Below are 21,129 nucleotides of genomic sequence, written 5' to 3'. Positions count from 1 at the left end.
GTTTTACTGAGAAAGACATAATGCAAGTTCACTCAGGCTGCTTCTATGCATCCCTGGTGGCCTGGGGACCACAGATTGCTTTATAACCACACAAAAATGTTTCTATGCATCTGCTGCTATCACAGATTCATTGATAGGAAGAAGATCCTGAGAAATCCAGTGTTCTGGCCTGTGCATCTTTTCCTAGTAAAAAAGATCACATTCTGGGATCATCCTCTGTTGTATTGCATTTTTTTAAGTTTTGTGAAAAGAAATTTCTTTTTCTTTTGGAGAGAGGGAGCATTTTAGAAGTAGAAAATTGCAAACTTTTAAAACTGATTCAGAATATGTGATATCACAGACATACTGAGATGGGCTCAAATCCTAGCTCTTCCATTTTCCAGCTATGTGAACTTGTGCAAGTGACAGTCTCTTGTTCCTCAGTTTCATCCATAAACTTGGATAAGTGTAGTTTTTACCTCATAGGATTAAGGATTAAATAATTTTTACATAAAAGCACTTACAATAGGTCTGGCACCTGGTAAACACTATGTAGGTATTAGCTATTATTATTATTATTATTTCATTTTTATTGCAAAGTAACTATCCCTGGACTAAAAATTCTCAGCTCCTTGCCTTGGTGCTATCATTCACTCATCAACAAGCAATGCTGTTATCCATGGAATATTGAATTTTCCTTAGAATATGATAGTCGGGGCTTGTCTGCTCACTGTTATAACCTAGTGTCTAGAGCAGTGCCCAGGATAATGTAGGTGCTCAATAAATAGCTGTAGAATGAATTAAATGGATGAATGAATGAATACACAGACCCTCTGATAATGTGCAGAATTAAGTCATTAAGTCATTATACTTTCCCTATAATTGTGTTACCCTGGAGTATATTTAAACAGCAGTTTATTTAGACAAATAAGAATATGTGAAATGAAATCCAGGACGGAATGGCATTTGCGTGCATGAATCTAAGGTTCTGCTTCTTTTGGTTTCACCTTTGTCCAGAAGATCCTTATGTAATGGATAATTATTGGTACAGAATAAAGTTCAAGGATCCACAGTGGTCTCTTTTCCTTAGAACATGTTTCCAACAAGACCAAAAACAAGAGTTCTCACTATGGTGGCTAGAACCTCCAAATTCTTCTTTCTGGTTAAGGTAATCAACACTCACCCAATTATTGTTAGAAGCTTGGAGATCATTGTAAGGGACCTTGGATATCACTTGGATCTGAGACCTGAAGAGGGTGAGAAGCTGGGCAGAATAAACTACCAGTTCCTAGAAATAATGCCTATTGGCTAAGGCCCTCGGGGATTTGGTAATTTTTCTTACATGTGCTTTTCAGCTCTACCTGGATCATTAGAGTTGGTCACCAAGGCCTTCATAAAGCTAGTTAGCAAGTTGATGGCCAACGGACGGAATAGAAGGAAGATGGCGTAATTCTGTAAAAATGTTTATTAAGATATCTAGCTCAGTGGCCACTGAAAGAAAGCTCATGGGAAGAAATTGGGCATTTGTATAGGAAATCTTGAAATGCCATCTACTTAAAATCCTGGCACTTTTCTCCCAAATATCATACTACTTTTACCATGTCCACTTAACATACGTTTGTTGCTCTACAAAGCATCTGCTATTAAGCTACCAGTAAATCTGTGTTCCTAATCTTACATCTTACTCTGCTTTCTTAAGGGAGTCCTCCAGAAAAATGAAAGAAAGACATATGGCTGTAGAGTGGGATCACTGTTGTCTCAAACTCATTGAAATATTTCTGCTCATTATTCAATGGACTCTGTTGCTGAAGGTATGTGGCTCATCAAAACCCTCAAGTAGCTATTTAGGCACCTCTCTGCCAAAGTACTAACCAAATCAACTAATAGGTTTAAAAATATGCTAATTTGAGTTTTACCATTTTTTTCTGTTTAAGACACACACCAGCTTAGAAAAAGATTTTTAAGAATCTGCATAATGCCCAAACTAGGAAAATGCTCAAAAATGAAATGGTAAATTGAAAGAAAGCCACATGAGGTGCTTAATCTCTAGCTTTCCTCTCCAGCCAAATTAACCCCAAATTTCCAGAAAAGAAAAATCAAGTGTGTCGTATGCTTCACTCTTCAAGTTCATGAGAGCTGTAGCAGAAAGGATTGAGGTTAGATTGGCCAGCCATATAGATCTTATCCTTTTCCCCAACAGAGAGATTCTTTTTATTTTCTCTCGCAGCAGAGGTGTAAAGTGTAAAGTTTGAGTAGAGGAATCCTCTGGCCTCTTTCTTCTGGGTCTGTGTCAGCATCACAGCAAAGCCCCGGGCAGAAACTCACTTGAGTAGAGCCTTAATGCTGCTCCAAGTAGCATGGTTCCCAGGCACACATGCATACGGTGCAGGCCATTCAAAACCAGCTGGGATGTCGTCTGGTTTGCGTTTGGCTCTCTTCCCAGGCTCTCACATGTGACTTCTTTGTTGCAGACAATGACAGTGACAAAACAAAAGCACTCGGGGATTTGGTCTCAGTTGCATCTGTTGCTTTGCTCATTGTCTTAATTTAATTACTCTGGCCACCCTTGACAATGGGTGGCGAGCGGAGGCATGTTGGAAGCAGCCAGAGCTGGCACCCACCTTCAATGCTTCTTGAAGTGTTATGAAACTGTCCCACATTCAGCCAAGCAAAAACTTTTCACTTCAACAGCTTGGCCAAGACAAACAAACCAGCTGTAACTGTTTCTAGTAGGCAACTAGACAGATTTTTGAAAGGAAAACAGTAGTGAGTAAATACTGTTTCCTATTGACACCAGGGAAGGTAAGATTATTAAAAAACAAAAACAAAAACAAATGTTGGTCCTCTAGCCCACCGGGGATGGTTGAAGAAAAGTGTCAGTGTGAAGGAAGGGTTAATCAACTCATAAGGGAATAAGTGGGAGAAGGGCTTAATTTGCAATATACATTATTATACATTGTGTATCATACACAGATATTTGGCCCTGAAGAGGTAATTCACATTCTCCCATTATCTCTTGGCTCTTATCCTAGCTCTAGCTTTTCAAAGGAAAGCTAGCCACAAACTTTTTGATTAAAAAGATCTCTGAGAACTCATAACAATGGCAATAAAAATAATCTTGATGAACCTTTTCAGGCACTTTACAGTTTACATAGTAATCTCAAGTGAGGTAATTTTATTTGCATCAGTGTCATTTATAATCTAAGACTCACTAAGATTTAGTGGCTTGAGGTCACATAGACAAATTGATAGACCTAGAACTAACAAAAAACAAATTATTACTTTAATAAAATCACATTCCATCACTTGGACATTTATTATGTGCTGGACACTGTATTATGTATGTTAATTGTACGTATTTTCTTATTTAATTCTCCTAATTCCCTTGGGAGTGGATACTAATATCCTGCCCAATTTACCTTTAAGGGTAAATTCCCGAAGCTTAGGAAAGCTAAACAACTTGCCTGATTTCTTACAGTGAAAACATGACTGTGGTTGGGATTTGTACCAGTTCCTTCTTATTCTGGAGCTTATCAATTAGTCACTCTGCTATATTGCCTCCCTACTTGGTAAAACTGCATCTTTTGCTTCAAGGTCCAAATCTCCTTCTAATGACAAGAATTGATAATGTTATGGGCTACCTGTGATCCCGGATGGTGGGAGGTGCTGGCTCAGAAGATAAGGCAAGACTCTAAAGTGGGCAGGTGGGTGCCTTCCCTTACAGAAGTCTGAGCTGGGCCCCTTTTGTGTGGTTATTGATAGAGATCTAGTAGCACAGTATTCAGTTAGCAGAAGTTAACCCTGCGGATATTATAAATCCTTCTTTTCTCCCTATCTTTATGAGATTTTGCCTGAGAGACACAATCTAAAAGAAAGATGATAATAGGCTCTTTAAATTTCAGAGAGGAAGCAGTGATGTTTTCAATAGACTATGTTTCCATCCCCACCCACTCCAAACAAGTTAAGTATTGTATGACATAAAGTCTAAGAAAAGCCTGGCACCCTATAAAAAATACTGGGAAAATACTGTCCAGCATGGAATTAGCAGCCTATTATATAACATGAAGTCCTAACTCAGCACTGACCTTCTCTTAAAAAGGGCAGAATGGGGGGAAGGAAAGAGGAGCAGATGATGGGAGAGATGGCCCAGAGATCAGCTCTTTACCTGTTGAGAAGGATGTCATCTAGCTGTCTTACTGTTTTGGCCTGGAGAAGTGTGAAATTGTGGAGGGTGATTTAGATGTCTCAGTAACAACTTTGATACAGGGAATCACAAGTTCAAATTCCAGGAGTGTTAGGTCAGCCTTTCCTCTCTGGGACTCAAGCACAGTAAGTGTCATGCAATCTACCCAGAGCTTTGGGATGTGACTTTTAAAACCAAAGGATAAGGTGCACATTTTGAGAGACTTGGGCTCCTGGTGGAGTAAGGCTGCCTTTTTAACAAAGTGAGACGTATATAGACTAAACACAGTGTTGGTCTGCCCAGCCTCTTATTTTTTTCTGGAAACTACCTCATGCTACCTTTTCTGTGGTTATGGTGAAAATGGCCTTTTTTCAATATGACCCTCTTCTCTGGCCATAGTGAATTGTCGCAGAGCAGGCCCCTCCCCCAACCCAAGACCAAGTGTGATAGAGATAACAAGGCAGACCTATCCCTGGGAGACACAAGAGTCCTTTATTGGAGACTTTGGCTCAATAAACTTTTCCTCAGTGGCTTTGCTGAACTTTCCTTGGACCGTGCAGTAGTCCAGGATGCCTCCACCCAACCTTTTCTCCCCATCTCCTGTACCCAGGGTCAGACTTGCATTGTGTTACGATGGCTTGCCCAGACTTCCTGCATCCTCTCCTATTTCCCTTTCACGAGGCATTTTCCCTAATAAAATCCTTCCTCATTTAACTCAGTCTCAGCTCTGTTTCCCCGATGACCTGGGCTTGCCCACCTGGCTGGGATCCCAGCTTCCCACACAGGAACTGTGTGACCTTTGACAATTACTATGCTGTTCTCTCCATCTCAGTTTCCACTTCTGTAAGATGAAAGGGTAGGCTAGGAGCACCCACCTCACAAGTGTTACAATTGCATGTCATCACCCTTTCATGTTTACCTGGCATAGCTGTGGGCAAGAAAGTCTACTTTTTCATGGGGCCTTGGTTGAGGGTCATTTTGTGAACTCATTTAGTCACATTAGTCTATTTGGGCTTCTGTGCTGTATGAGTCCACGTTGGGTCTGCCTTTGTTAGAACATTGATGTGCCGTAGAGTAAATTATGTACCTGTTCACTTCCACACTAAAAACTAAGCTCCTTGAGGGCAGGTAGCATGGTTCGTTCATCACTGTATCCTCCCCAGACACATGGTGCTTTGAGTCAGGTAGCAAACGGAATTGTTAAACTTGATTTAAACTTTCTAAAGGAGTGGTGGAAAAGGGGTGGTAGAGTTTGGCTCAGTAGCAAGCCTTGCATTGCTGCCTGCTGTGCTGTATACAAGGACAAATAGCACAAAGTCCCCTCTGTCTCAGGACTTAAAATTGCCAGGTTGTGGTATAATAAATACTAGCAAAGAAATGCAGAAACGAGAGCACAGTTCATGGTTAACATACTGGGGTCCATTTTGAGTTTGGATTCTGGTCTGGCCACTTCTTAGAACAAGACCTTGGCAAGACATTTAGTTTTACTCAATCCAAGTTTTCTCATCTACACAATGGGAGTAATTATAGTATTTAAAGGCTAGGCTAATGGTGAAGATTAAATGAGGTGATTAACTCTAGCGTTTATACAGAGTATGTATCTAATAAATAACAGCTATTATTATTGCTTAATTATTTATCTTTTTGTAGTTACTGTTATCAAAACACATCCCATCCTTGGGTGCTGCCTTTTCTCTAGCTTGAGAAAGACTAACTTCCGGCTGGGTGCCCAGAGCTCCCCTGAGGGCTGGGACAGCACACGTGTAGCTCTTTCTTCTAGTGACTTACACACCCCTAGGATTTAGGGAACTTGAATTTGTCGCATATTTATTCACAGATTATCCTGATTTTGCAACTTTCTTACTCTGCAAAGGATACAATGCATCTGGACTCTTTTTCAAATATTTCTGTCTGTGATGTAAGAAATCACTACCAAAGTGGTTTAAAAGTCTGGAAAAAAAGAAAAAGGAAAGGAAAAAAAAATGCTGAAGGGTGTTTTCCCTTGCTGGCAAGAGGTATTTATTCTACCTTTAACAGTCTTTAAGGATGTAGTAAAATATTTCAGCGTTCAGGGTTGCTTAGACTGTTGATTTTATGGCAGTTTGTTTAGTTAGCTGTTTGTGTTTGTGTTACATTTTTAAATACAAAAAAAAAGTCTAAGCACACTATCAATCCCAGAAGGAGTTGATTTTGGAATTGCTGAAAGGTTCAAATGTTGTGGTATTTAAAATAGTGAAACACCAAATTCTAGCAATTTCACTGATAAGTGCTAAAGATTCAGCACATTTTTACCTAAAAACTGTATTTGATAATTTTTTTTTTCTCTTAAGCCTCCAAAATGCCATTGTTCTATCTGATGTACAACTTATGCTGGAATACTTCAACTAGTGAATGCAGTAATTTATATTACAGTGTTTTTGGGAGTGTGGGCCCAGGGTTTTCACCTTTTAGTGTCATTTTAAAGCAGTAGTGATGAGTTTACAGAATTACTCGGAAAGGGTGTTGTTCTCTTGCACTCCTTCTTTGTGTGTGTGGCAAATCTGGGCAGAACATTCAAATGCTGTGTTCTAAATTTTCCTCCTTACTGAATTGAGAGAAATTTTGGAAGTTTGGAAGGCTCTTCTGAACTTTTAGGATGAACAAAATAACACTATGACAAGTTAAAGTTTTTTGCATCTGTTTGAGGTTGATGGGAGCCTTCAGCATTTGAAAGTAAACACGCCTGCTGCCAGCCAGTGCTTTTCCAAGATAGAACGTGGTGCAAGAACAATGCAGACATGTCTATAGTTTTAAAAAATCAGACTCATTGCATTATGCTGAAAGTACTTCTATGTTCATTCTAGTGTTCTTTTGAAGAAGGAAACAAATGTCATTTGCAGAGAGACAAACCAGAGCATCCAATGGTGACCTAAGTCAACCAATACCGACAAAGTAATAATAATAAAGCTGTGTATTCATTGATTCATTTATATATCTCATGTTTCCTAGTCCTGCAAAGCCTCGTGAACTATCCAAGCATGTCACATGCATACCATGACATGAATATCAGATGTTCCCAAGTCTACAACTAACTGATGAGGAATCTGTACCTAACCCTCAACCTGCCATGGTCTTGCTCCTGATCATTTGGAATTTTTGTCTTGCCATAATTGTTATCTGTATCTGTGAAAATGGCACATCATATTTTAACAGAGGGCAGGCTGCTTGGTCTTTGATTATGCGACCTCTTAATGTTGGCCAGACCAAAAGCCCCATGTGAACATTCATATGTTTTACACAGAGTTTTGTAAGAACGTTTGGCATATGAATGACACCTGGGCTATTTGGCCAGTTTGGGCTTGAGGTAAAATATCTTGGTCTTTCATTGGGAACTTCGGAATGATTTTACCACATAAGAGTTGTCACCATGCCCAGCCTTTCTTATGTGTCTTGCTCTTTACATTCCCACCTTCCTATAAAAATTCTGACCCTGCCAGTTAAAGGAGCCAAAGAGGATAGTATAAACCATTGCTTCCTCCTTTCCCGAGCGGCAGTGACTTATACCTGCTCAAATAAATATATGTTTCTTTTTTTGATGCAGTGGGAGCAAAAGCTTATGCCAGAGTGAATAGAGGAAGTTAGAGATTCATTGTTATGGAAGAGAACAGTAGTGGAAAAGGCACTTGGTTTTTTTTGCCAGTGATCCGCATCTCTAACAGAAGTAGGGGCAGGACATGCTGGAAGGACGGCTGTCTAGATGCACTGACCACTGCTTGTGCTGGGTCAGGAATTAGACCTGAAAGTTTCTGAAGTTGCAGATTGGTTCTATGTGATAGTTACTGGTTTCTGACCTGGAGAGCCACTCTCTATAGATAAGATTGGAAGTGGCTAAAGTCCCTGGATTCTTAGAAGATACAATAGAAAACAAAACAAAACAACAAAACTTCTTTCTGCTCCTTCAATAACGTCCCCTTTATTTCCTGAATAATTCATTCAGGACTGGAACCAGACCTTCGGGAAGACAAAGGAATGCAGTTTCTCCTGAATGATGATTAGTTTTTACACAAGAATTTACCTTCAATGAAAGAAAAGCCAGGAAACTGTATTTACCTATAAATTTGGAAAATGATTCACCCCAATTCCCTAGGGGGTTACAATGATGCTAGAACACAAAACTATACAAACACATGCACACATACACACATGTGCACACTCATACACACACAAAGTAAAGAAGAGAAAGTAATGCCCTTTTTCCAAAAAATATTTGCTGTAATTAATTGCAGATTGCAAATTATTTCCAACAATACTTGGAATTAAAATTAGTTGGATACACCTTTAGCATTCTGTTCTATCAAATCTTCACTTTTTCAAAAGGGTTAGTTTAGTTTCCTGACCAATGGAACCATTATAGTTAATAAAGATGGGAATTTTCCAAAATGTTTTCTAGCTCTTGTTACTTATCTAGCAATAGCCCATTACAGCTGTAATTGTGTTCCTTGTATGGTGAGAACTTTCTTAACTGTTCTCCAGAAGGACCAGACATGGACTCATAGACCTGTTGCCCCATATCTCTTCTAATTACCCTGCTCTTAATTTCCATTTCTCTCTGCTTGAGTGTAACATAAGTCTGTATTTCTAAATCATATCTAAAGGTTGCTGGATAAAAGTAAGGTAGGAAAAAAGGCTTTAAAAGAGTCCCATTAAAGATGAACCCCAAATATGTGGGCATCAGGAAAAGGTGCTCAGATTTCAGCTAGGCTTTTGAGGATGGAGAAGCTGATATTGACCTTGCAAATCTGGAAGTTTAATGGCCACTGAAGAACTTTGATTACCTCATCTGCTCCTTCCTTAGTGGACTTGTCTAGCTTAGGTCAATAAATACCATCACTGATTTTCAAAGGGAATCAGTAGTTGGGCTTTTGATCACTGAGATGAGTTTACAGCCTGAGGAATTCTACAGTGGATAATCCAAACCTCATAAAAGAACCTTCTGCTTCATCTAAAATGATTTATCTTTTCCTTGCTACCAAAGGCTTTCACTTAAACTCAGACTATCAACCTTGCCCTTGGATTAAAATTAGCTCCCTATTATCTAGTAAATATTGCCAAAAGCTCTAGTCCCTTCAGATACACAAGCAAAAAGAATAAACCTCATCTTCCCCCATGGATGCTAACATGCTAACAGACTTGAGAAACTGCAAAATGTATTACTTAAGAGAACATTGTTTCCTGTTGGTGCTTGATGGGAGGGAGGTGGTCAGGCATGGAGAGGAGCCATGGAAAGGGGCTCTTTAGGAGCGATTTTTTCCCCTCCTTTTCCACCATTGCATCCTAACAGAACACACATTAGAAGCTGTATGAGGTTTTGTTTGTTTTCAAGAGATATTTGAAAGAAGATCAAATGCTTGTGAAAGGCACTGTATTGGCCTCCCTAGAAACTGAAATGTCCCGGAAGCCGTGTGAGCCCGGAAACATCCCACATTTCTATTTGTTTTGGCAATTTTACTTAAAACTAGTAAGAGCTGGAATTCATGCTACAATTAAATTTTCCTCAGGCACCATGAAATGAAAACACGTATTACATTTGATTTTAACTGGTTGAGAAAAATGGTGGTTTTCAGAAAGTTCATTCTATGACCTTGAAATAGAAGTTAACAATTCCTCATCTGGGAGAGCAGAGCTTCCATTTAAGTTGGAATTATTCATAGAATTGGGGTTCTCTGGGTTGAAAGGGGTCTCAGGTCATTGAGTTCTCTTCTCCTATCATGTGTTTGAAACTCTACGAGCACATTGCCAAAAAGTGTTGGCACACTTGGACTTGAAGTCTTTAGCAATAGGAGACTTGCTTCCACTTGAGATCTATTTTTTTTAGATGGCTCTAATTTTTAGAAGGAGATAAAATAATGTTAACTTGAACTATCATAGTGATTATGGTGTGCCAGACACTATTATTAAGCACTATAATATATATTTGTGCATACACATGCTCACGTAGACATTTATATGTATTATCTCAATAAATCCTCACAACTGTATGAGGTAGATTCAATTATTATCCCTGTTTGACAGATAAGGAAGCTGAGGCAAGATGTAAATTACATGGTTTTCCCAAGGCCACACAGCCAATAAGTGAGAGCCAGGATCTGAACCCAGGCAGGGTGAGTGACTTTAGAATCTGTACGCTTAGCCACTACATTTTATTGCCTCTCCAATCTTTATAACACTCCTTTATGCTAATACAGAGGTTTGCACATTGCAGGTACTAAATATTTTTCAGTAATTTTATTTCAGGGTCATGATTCCTTACATATTTCCATTAGTTTGTACACAACTGTCAGTTTGCCCTGAGGGAAACAGATGAAACACTATAATTTTGAATGATCATTAATACTCTGCCTACTTCAACAAAGCATTAAGGGGACTAATATGTATGTAACATTCACTATAGAGTTCTCAGTCAGTTGCTACCTTTAGAAGTATGCTTGTGAAATGATTTCACTTGAGGCTGGAGAAGAAAATTTCAAACATGCAAGATTCACATAAGCATGATTCCTTTGCCTTTCCTGTTTTATTCTACAGTTGCCTCACTATCTTAGGCAAGACAAGAGGAATCATTTTATCTCATCAGTGCTACTTACTTTTATGGTCTTTCTTTACCACTATTCAGCTGCTCATATCATTCATTTGTTCATCCACCCATTCACCCATCCATTCATCCACCTATCTAGCATTATATACCATGTATCACTAGCTGCTGAGTGTTAATGCTAGAAAGAAGGAAATGGAAAGACAATGATCGGTCTCCCTGTTTACTCAGTTCATACCATTCAGAAATCACATATAGGCATTCAAGATGATTGCTTTAGAGTTGATAAAAGCCATTCCATAAAGAAATGTGTTTTAATCCATAGTCTGGGAGTTAAGCCTTCTTCAGCTAGAGAGTTCTATTGCTTTCTTTTTTCTTTTAAAGTCTATGCCTTATTTCTGTTGAATGAAATTTGTCACTCAGTAATTAATAGTTTATCCAAACCCTTGAGTTGTAATCAACATTTACTCAGGAATCAATGAAAGAGGGAAGAGGTAATCTAAGAAAACTTTCCAAAGGACATGAACTATTAATTCTTCCAGCAAACTGTAGTCCCTTGAAGTGCCACCTGTATTTGCAGGCTTCTCTCTGGTGGTGGTTACAGTAAGTATCTAGCTGTGCCTGAGGCTGGTGTCAAACCATGGATGTCTTAGCCGAAGAATTCAGGATCTCCTGAATAAGGGGTTGGCTAGATGGGCTCAGGCACCAGACTGACTTTTTTCTGTTCTGAAAAGCCAGGATCCACTTTGCAACCTCAGCAGCAATGGCTTGGCTTCCATCTGGGGCTTCCATATGCTTCTGACTGGACGTCTTCCTCCTGGATTCAGCTGTGGGCATTTCCTTGTTATTGTATTATTCTATTCTATTATATTCTATTAATTATATTATTATTATTATTATTATTATATTATATATCCCAAGTTTCCAGTGAACCATGAGGAAGTATGACCCCAAAGTAGAAAGCATGGCAGGGGCATGAAGGACCAGGCTGAAAGCAGACTCTTCAACCATGACATCTTCAAAGCAGGCTACTTGGATGAAACACATCTTGGTTTAGTCATCTTCTTACCCAAGTGTCATCATTTGCTTGTCTGACTACTTCTCCCTTTATTACCTTTCTCAACTCTTATAATTCACACTTTTGATGATCTTAAGATTTTTTGTTTTATTATCTATGAAGATTCTAACCCTACTGACTAAATCAAAGAAGCTAAGGGAGAAGATTTATAAGATCCACATTCTGTGATTCTACTTAGCTTTTTTTTTTATCCTGAAGGAAATTCAACACCCTTGTTCTCATTCATGCCCTTTCTTCTGGTGGAAAAATAATAAATGAATGGAAGGTTTCAGGTGACCATTTCTGTCCCATATTTTCCTTTTGGATTCCTTTTTAGTCCATTGTGTGTTGTTCGTTGCTGGCTAGGAGTAGGGCAGCTTAGAACTCAAGCACATGTTTACCCATTTCTGGATCTTAGTATCTTTGTCTTTAAAATGAAAGGATTGAACTGACTAATTTCTGATGCCCCGTTGCAGCTCTGATATAACATAATCCTAGTGTTTCCATGAAGCAGAAACTCATAGGCTTTTATATCTAAAAATCTAAATTTGTGTGTGTCTCTATGTGTGTATGAGAGAGAAAGAGAGTTTTAAAGGAGATGGAATCAGAAGGCAGTAATCAGACCTCAGAAGTTTTCTGTTATGGGTTGAATTGTGTCCACCCTCAGCAACACCTGCCCCCACCCCACCAAAAATTCATGTATTAGATCCTAACCCCCAGTACCTAAAATGTGACCATATTTAGAGATAGGGTCTTTATAGTGGTAATTTAGTTAAAATGGGGTCAACACCTTGATCTGGATCCAGCTTCCAGAACTGTGTGAAAATAAATTTCTGGCTTTAAGCTACCTAGTCTGTGGTACTTTTTTATGGCAGCCCAGCAGACTAACACATCTTTTATGTCTGATTCCAAAGTTCAAAAAAAGAAAAGGTCAGTGATCTTTCATAGGTTACCTCACAGGCCTCACAGGCCTTTAGGCAAATAGTGGATGCCCTTTGGCCCAAACCTGGACTTGACTAAGAAGTGCAGCTTCCAGTGACACTGCAGGAAAGGAAATCTGGGAACTTCTATGGCACAATTCAGTCTTGTTGAGAATTTCGGGCTAATATTTAACTTTGGACCTTTATTGGCATATGGACAGTTCTTCCATAGTACATATGCACAAAATTTTTAAATGTGTATCATGGCCTTGATTTTTATCTTAACTCCTTTGCTCTTAACTATTTTTTTGCAGGGAGGGGAATGTTGTATCTTATTTGCTTTTTTATACTTTCTGTTCTCTTTTCCCTGTAGCCAGTCTCTCTTTGGGTTGTCTTGGGCATTATGTTTTTCTTTTGCATTTTCTCCACGCCAAATTCTACAACAGGTGACTTCTCTTTCCATCACAGGCATTAGCTAGCTTCACCGGGCCTACTTTTCTTCATGTCCTCTATAGCATTCCCCACTTTTCCTTTTTGCTGTCTGCTTCTCTCTCCTGTCCTTGCCTGTCTGCTTACTCCTTCTCTCCTCCATTTTCCTTTTATGCCTCTGTGTTCAGTTTCTAGCTCCAGTCTCCCTTCTCTGCTCTTTCTTCTTTCCTTGCATCTGCTGACTTGCTTCCGTCCCCTCCTTCTGCTCCCCTCCTGGGTGTGTCTTTGGCCCACCTTGCCTTCTCCTCTGAGACTTCGTTTTCTTGTTGGTAGATGGGGGATGATACTGTAAACATCACAAAAATAATTGCATTGAGAACAGGCGGTTCCCTTGGTGTCCCGGAAGACAGTACGTTTGGGTCAGCCCAGGCTGCCTGGGCTCCGTACGATGCAGGAGACAGCACTGATGCTGGAGGGATGTCTAGACCTCAGCCACAATACACAACATTCCAGAACTTGGGGACACATCTCTAACCCCTGACTCCCTCCCCAGCTAGAAACTGAGAGGTACTGAGTCACCTAGGAAGAGAAATAATTAACCTCCCTTCACCCTCTTAAGCACACTTTCCAGCAGTCACTTAAGAATTACTTCTGTGGTGCCTGCTCCCAGACTCACCCACCGGCTACTGTATTTTCTGTGCACCAGGCTGGGCCCAGTCCCTTTGCATCACTCAAGGTGGCTCCTGAGTCACATCTCTGCTAAGGCCCTTGTTCCTTCTCTAGCCTCAGTTGAGGTGTCATTGTGAACTTCTTGGTCTCTCATCCTGTGCTTTCCGCACAATGCTAGTGTTGGCTCCAAAGATTAAAACCGCAGCCTTTTTGTTTTGTTTTGTTTTTAAAGAGTCCCCAAGGAGACCTAAGTGAGAGCTTTTACTTTTCTTACTCATCTTTCTTCATTTTCCTTTTCCTCCTTCACCTACTCTTTAGTTCTTATTCTTTCTACTTAATGACTAAATTTGGATCAATTATATTCATTTGCTCACTCATTCACTCACTCATTCAACAAAATTTATCCAGTGACTAATGTGCATTAGATGATCTCTGTACTTTTGATGGCAGAGAGAGTACCTCTAAAGTTTGTTTAAAGTCTAGCTTTTAGAAAAAAGACACCTGGACATTGTCATGATTAGAAAGTTCTAGGTATTCTTAGAGCCAAACAGCAGTATCTGTTTTTAATGTTTTCTTTCCCTTCAGTTATGTTTGCCACTGAATGTGAATTTCAAATAGTTTCTATTTTAGAGTTATTTTTTTCTTTGCAGCTTTGCAGAATACCAAGATTTGAAAGGCTACATGCTTTGTTATTAATTTCATGTAAGACAGACCTTAACACTTGTCCACCAGTTAATCTGTGCAGGCACATGAAAAGGACTGTAGGTGCATCGACTTCAGTCTTACAATGACCTGACACAGTAGATATTATCATTACTTTTTACTGATGAAACTAAGGTTTAGATAAATTACTTTATTTGACCAACAAATCTCAGCTGGTGATTGGCAAAGCTAGGACTTCAGTTTTGTCTGGTATTACAGCCCATGTTTAGTCTCTGTTCTCTGCTGTCTTCTGCTTATCAGATTGTTGAGAGCAGTGGAAGGCAGAATTTGCAATGTGGTGTGTTGGAAGGGTTGGCATTTAGGGTGAGAATGGAGATTTTTTTGACCATAAGCCAGGAGACTATGGGCATAATATCTGTTTGGGCCACCCGTAGATGCAAGATACCTATCTCTTGAGGATGTCCCCCTCTCATACCCCCATGGGCTGACTTACCTTCTGAGCCTTGGGCATGTCAGTGTGGCGCTGTGCACGGACCGAGCGGGCGGCCTTGGCAGGCTTGAGGGGTGCACAGTACATCTCCAGCCTCCTCAGGTCACAGCTCCGAAAGCAGCACTCGTCTACGATGCCGGTCTGAGGCGCCCTCCGACTGCTGGAGCCATACCCTGTGGGCTTATCTGTAAAATCAAGCACGAAGTGGCCTGGTTTGAGAGAGCAATCTGCTGCCTTCACAGATCCACCCAGCCCCCTGAAGCCTCTCCTCTCCCCATATCTAGTTGACCACACTCTCAACTCTTCCTGAAGCTTCTCCAACAGCTCCAGATCCCACAGGTCCTTCTGGATTCCAGTGTGTCTCTGGAGTCGACCACACTTGTTAGCACTGACTCATGCACCACGCACTTTGTACTAATCCTCTGGTTCTCAGAAACCTGTAGTCAAGGACTTTGTCTATGTCCAACCCTAGCCTTTTCTTATATATTGGCTTAGTTGAGAGGCTGCTTAAGATGTTAAATAAAATAATATCATGTTTTAGGTTTTCTTAATCTTTTTTGCAAATCTGCACAACTTTTATGTGCAGGATGGCTCAAATGTTTGCTCTTTTGCTTAACTGGTTCCATTGTAACATCAGATTGAGCATCAAAGAGCTTTCAAGTCTGGAAAGGACTCCTCATTGTACAGATATGGAAACTGAGATTCAGAGTTGGGGGTCAGGTCATTCATGCAGTGAGTGGCGGAGCCAGAATTCAAACTCAGACCTATTCTCTGCAAAGTCCAAGTGCCTTATAGATGCAGGAGACCAGGTACGCAACTCTAGAGAGGTCACTTAGTCTTCCTGGCCCTCAGTTTACCCACTTGTAAAGTGGGGATAACAGTATTTTCTGTGTAAGGATTGTTTGAAGACTACATGAAATAATGTGTGAGACGTGCCTGGCATATCATCTGACATACAGTAGGTCCTAAATAAGTATTGGTTTGCCTCCTCTGAGCACTCTTTTCTAGAATTTTATAAGGACAATGAAGAAATAGTGTCACTACATCCAAAAGCCTTGGAACTTGGAATTGATGACAATACCGACATGCTAGGACTCCCTCTCCTAACACCCTGGAGAGACCAGAACAATGCATTCTTCTTATAGAATAACTACTAAACTGAGGCAGAAAATGAACTAAATGTTTATCTGTCCTGTGACATGGCCCAGAGGGCACACCATGTGTCAAATTTCTTTTGATATTTGCAAAAAAGTTAGACTTCTTTACTTGGCAAGTAGGTTTTGGTTTGGTTTTATTTTGTTTTATTTTGATTTGGACCTACTTTTCTTGGCCCTAGAATTAAAACAGAGGGCAAAACAGGCTTACATGAACTTCTTGCAGGAACTTAAAATGCACCTGAATTCTTTGTGTACTTTTTGTCATAGTAGCCCTTTTTGCTAAACCAAGTCTCGCTTACAGCCGTACATAGAGCAGACAGAAGTGAAAGTACTGTGGCTCAGGCAAGAGCAGGGGTGCCGGAGCTTGGTTTTGTCTTATCTCCCTTACCAACCTGGGGTGGTAGGGAGCCTGGGTCTTCTGCACTGATCTCCAGGCTGCATGGAAGAAAATTTATGAGCCATTGATCCAGAAGACTCCAATTAATCATTCTGACATATATTCCGTCTTAATTCCTGACAGAGACAACAGCGTTATATGCTAAATAAAAAAGTCTTACATTCACATAATAATGACACCATTCTTCAGGATGGAGTTTTGGAAATAAAAATCCCGCTGTATATTGTGAAGTCCCTGTTTGGGGAAGATCAGACCCACGGTAATGGCCTACTACCAAATGAGTTTGGCTGCCTTGCTGCTTGAAGGGCCAACTGTTCATGGCATCCTCTGAGAGCCCAAATGTTTTCCTGATGTTTGGCACAGGAGCCTGAGGATGCTTCCTCCCCATAAGACAGGTTTATTGTCATTCTTAGGGCAGCTAGGGGGAGTAACTCAGGGAGGGTTCATTTGTGGTCTCTTTGGGTGGGGTCTGCTTTTTTGCTCAGGGGCAAACCCTGTGGGCGCCTCAGGGTCGAGGAGTTTGGGAGCCACCAGGCAGCTGTCCCCAGCTGGGGCCTCAGCAGAGCTTTCACTCGTCCTTGGAGGGTTGGCTAGTGCAGAAGACTCTGCTTCTGCTCGCCAGCCGGGCCCTGGCAAGCCGAGGCTCGGCCAGTCCCTTGGGCAATGTAAACAATGTTTTTTGTTTTTTGTTTTTGTAATCTTTTCCTGGGACTGTAAATTAGAGGAAAGTCACAAATAAGCTTACACGGTTCTTTGTAATCCACAATGGACTTGGACATACTTTTTTGCGAAGTAGCTATTTCAAGAGGCTGAAGGGGTTAGCCGGTTGAGAGTCGCTGATAACACTTTGGTTTTTTGGTCAGGGTGGGGAGGAAGGAGAAGTTATTTGGCTTACTTTGTGGTAACTGTTTCTGTTGTCCACACAGGTAGTGAAAATTGTTTGTCAAAATTATAAATTTTTAAATGGGGTGTACTAGAATGGGGTTATTTGGAGATGAGGTCAAAAGAGCGGTTCCAGAAACCTTCAAACTTGGTTAATTCAGAAATGACTAATTTCAAAATTCATACTTATGGGTTGAAGATGGGGAGGGATACACTTTGCAATTCTAAGACCTGTTTAGCATTCCCATTTCAAGCATCTCTAATGTCATCCTCCTTTTGAGACTACGTGTTGGAGCTCCTTGCCTGCTACTAGAGGAAGAACCCAACCTTCATCTTGGGATGGTCGTAATTGTTGTGTGTATTGCATAATCCCTTCTTAGTGACTATCAACAGCCATGAAACTCACCATAGTTCTATTTCCTCTTGTGAAATAGAAAGTAATCATCAGCGCAGAAAAAAATAACAGCACACACCAGACACTGGTTTATCACCTCTTTTAGATGAGTTAAGAGTTTGACACAGCTCAGTCTAAAAAACAGCTGTGCTTTTTTAGTCCCTAGATCAATGCATTTAGGAACAGAGGAATTTAGGACATTTTTTTAATGCTTTATAAAGAAAGTTTACCTTCAGTCCACATCTGGTTTTTTTTTTAATGGTTTTGAAATAGTGGTGTATAGACTTAGATTTTACCATAAATGTAACTACCAGCTATCTCTAGCTACACAGTCCTAGAGAGATGCTTTTCTTTGTTTATTCATAATGTCTACAATGGACTAGTTGTACTTCATTGGGAATATATGAATATAACGAGTGTTTACCTAATGCTTTTTAAGGTTTAATTCATCCTTTGAAGTGTCCTATAGGCTTGATTTTTGGTTCTACATCAAGATATTTAACAAAAAAATTATTTTTCCCTAATTAAGAGGCCACAGTTAAGGGTCAATGTTCTGCCCTTCATCTTCAAATGCCTTATATTACTTCTTTTTCTAGAACCAAAATAAAGACATTTGTTGCTATGCGCTAAAATGAGAAAGCCTGATAGAATGTGGTTCACTAGAAAGGCAGTAAAATAATTTGCTCCTGCATCAATTTTGAGACAAATAGGGATTTTTAATGACCTCTAAATTGCAGCTATTGTCATTATGGCTAATTTTTAAATGAGATGGAATGAATTATTCCATCTTTGCCTTATAAAACCCCTTATTAGGCACTGTGCAACTCTGCTCCAGTGGGCGGAATCCAAATTGATAGGTGAATGGAAATAAATATTAGCTTAATATAAGAAAAAAATTATAACAATTTGAACTCAAAAGTGTTAAAAATGGGACAGACTTCTTTCAAAGGTAATGAACTCATTTCCAGAAGCAGTTAAGTAAAAGCTGTATGAACACCTGTCAGAGATTCTAGAAGCATACTCCTGTTTTTTACCCAGTGTGTGACTGTTATGGCCTTTTCTGTTCGAAAAATTCTAGAACGAGTGAAGAAAAGAGGAGAAAACTTATTTGGGTCAAATATTCAGTATGGTTGTTTTCGAAGAAAGGTTTAGATATTCCTACTTAGAAGGTGAAAATTTTGTTTTCTATTTATCATCTGATTTTCTCAAGATGCTTAAAACACTTTTCCTTAGTTGGTAATACAGCAAAAGAAGGGTGACCTGGATAGTCCCTTCCACAACTAGGTACAGTCCCAGAGTTCTGTGGTACTGGGGTTATGAACTGTCCATACATATACTCACCCAACCATTACTGTGAACAGGCATGCATAAAATTTCTCAGATTTTCTTTTGCTGATGAAGTCTCAACATTGAAAATTTACATATTTATGTATTTAGCTTGTCAGTGGTTTTGTTTCAGCGTGCAGACCAAATATTGCTTAGCAGATAAGTTGGCCACCACCTAACTTAGGCCTTGACTCCTCTATAAGTAGACATAACGTGTAGTCGCAGTGCACTGCTGTGTCTTGAAAGTGGGCCAACAGACAGAATTCCAATGGTTAAGCAGCTGGCTTCTATAATAATAGCACTTCCCTTTAAATAATGCATGGTCAGTGGAGTAATTCAATAATCTTCAGGGCAAACTTGCTAGTTACAAGGGTTTTGAGCAGAATTGTGGCATCATCAAAACCACACCAATTAGCTGAGTCTCACATTTTGTCATCGATGTAAGCAACTTGCTTCCCTTATCTCTGAAGGAGAAGGTGTAATGCTGAGATTTAACTAGAGCAAAGAGCTCTGTGGTTGTTTATCACTGGTAAAAATGGAACTATCTCTACTGGTGCTGCATGGCTCATATTTCTTAGAGGTTCCTGGAAATGTAGTTGGGATACTGTATTTAACTTTAATTTCCTTTGAAATTCCCCTCTTGCTTATTGAGAAAGATTTACTTTAATTATGTTAACTCTGTCATTGGAAGAGGTGACATTGATCTGAAGACTCAGTTTTTAAATAATGAAAAATGCAAACATTTTTCAAATAGGGAAATAGCCAGGGCTGAAGACACTGGCTCCTCTCTGGGTTCGAGGAGTAAAACTGTTTTCTAGAAATCGTTCACAGGAGAAGTTTCTAAAGTCAATTATATTTTGAAAGAAGGAAAAGAGAAGACAATTCACATTAGATTTCAAGGGCTCTTTCTAGTAAACTCCCAATTATGTGTCTGATATAAAACACAAATGGGATTATTAACTAATAAACAATTTGCATTTAAACTTTGATAAACTGAGGATTGATCACACAATTAAATATTAATTATAAGATTACATGTCAATGATACTTCAATTAAAATAAATACATTTTAAAAATTAAAGTAAGAATCTACAGAAGCCAGGAAATTAGGTTTCTTACACCAACTATTTATCCAAACCCTCCAGACATGTTGGCAATTTAGAATAACTCAGAGCAGTTAATTTCTTAAGGCAACATTGCTCTATAGGCCACCTCATCTAATAATAATTCATTCAGTTGACATAATTTTGCTTGGGGTACTAGTAGGAAAGTTGGGTAAAATGTGAGTAATCTTAAAGTTGTTTCTATTTTAGTATTTTAATTGCTATTTTCATTTGTGGAAAAGTGAGAATCACTTCCCAGTCCTTTCTACACTTTTTATGGCTTTATATGGAAACTGGACTCCTTTTCTGAATTCCTAATTTAAGGAAGATTATCTTATCCATGTCCTATTATTATCCAAATTCAAAATATAATATAGGGAATGGTTGATATTTCCTGAATATACAGGATTTGCATTTAACTTAAAGCTTTGTGAATCAGTCGATATTTTGCCTTTTAAAAACTTCTGTGGGAATCACACTTGAATTAAAATCATGATTGATATATATGTAGTCATGTGCTTAGTAAAGATAAAGGAAGCAGCTTTCACAACTGTAAACTAGGCACATCACTATTCACTTAGAATAATGTGGGTGTGCACACACACATACTCAAGCATGTATTGGGGAATTAAGTGACTTACCATCAGTATCAAAACTATTGTCAAACCTTTTGAAATTAGAACTGTTTTTGAAGAAGGTTTTCTAAAATGTATACCTGTTGTCTCCCTTACATGTTACTAGTGGACTCTGTACATTTCTGCTTTTCTACAGAAGGCTCTTTCCAAGTAAGATTGACCTTGGGCATCTATAAAAGAAAATGTCCTCTTTTCTATGAAGTGCATGTCATAAACTTTTCTTGAAAACCTATCAAATTTAGGCATTGATTTCACTTTGGCCCATGTTAATTTTTAA

At 39.4% G+C, this 21,129-nt stretch overlaps 1 protein-coding gene and 1 long non-coding RNA gene across 7 annotated transcripts in view; one reads left to right on the top strand and one right to left on the bottom strand.

Annotated features, from left to right (window-relative positions):
- LOC130678954 (uncharacterized) overlaps window positions 1–10,694 on the top strand; it is a 76,967-nt gene extending 66,273 nt beyond the window's left edge. For both annotated transcript variants that reach the window (XR_008991930.1, XR_008991932.1), the window contains one exon: window positions 1,679–10,694. This is a non-coding gene — a long non-coding RNA (uncharacterized LOC130678954). The remainder of the gene's footprint in view (window positions 1–1,678) is intronic.
- The window catches only part of IGF1 (insulin like growth factor 1), a 77,349-nt gene that overhangs the window by 9,296 nt on the left and 46,924 nt on the right, over window positions 1–21,129 (bottom strand). For 2 of the 5 annotated variants that reach the window (XM_036891122.2, XM_036891124.2), the window contains exon 3: window positions 14,962–15,143. In XM_036891122.2, coding sequence (XP_036747017.2) covers window positions 14,962–15,143 — 182 coding nt within the window. Of the gene's footprint in view, window positions 1–10,842; window positions 13,483–14,961; window positions 15,144–21,129 lie in introns of those variants that run through there. The other 3 variants (XM_036891119.2, XM_036891121.2, XM_036891120.2) reach the window with 3 other exon arrangements.

The sequence above is a fragment of the Manis pentadactyla genome, chromosome 10 (assembly GCF_030020395.1).
Source record: "Manis pentadactyla isolate mManPen7 chromosome 10, mManPen7.hap1, whole genome shotgun sequence".
Lineage (NCBI taxonomy): Eukaryota > Metazoa > Chordata > Mammalia > Pholidota > Manidae > Manis > Manis pentadactyla.
Note: the sequence above shows the minus strand (reverse complement) of the source record. Positions and strands in the feature narration are given on the sequence as shown.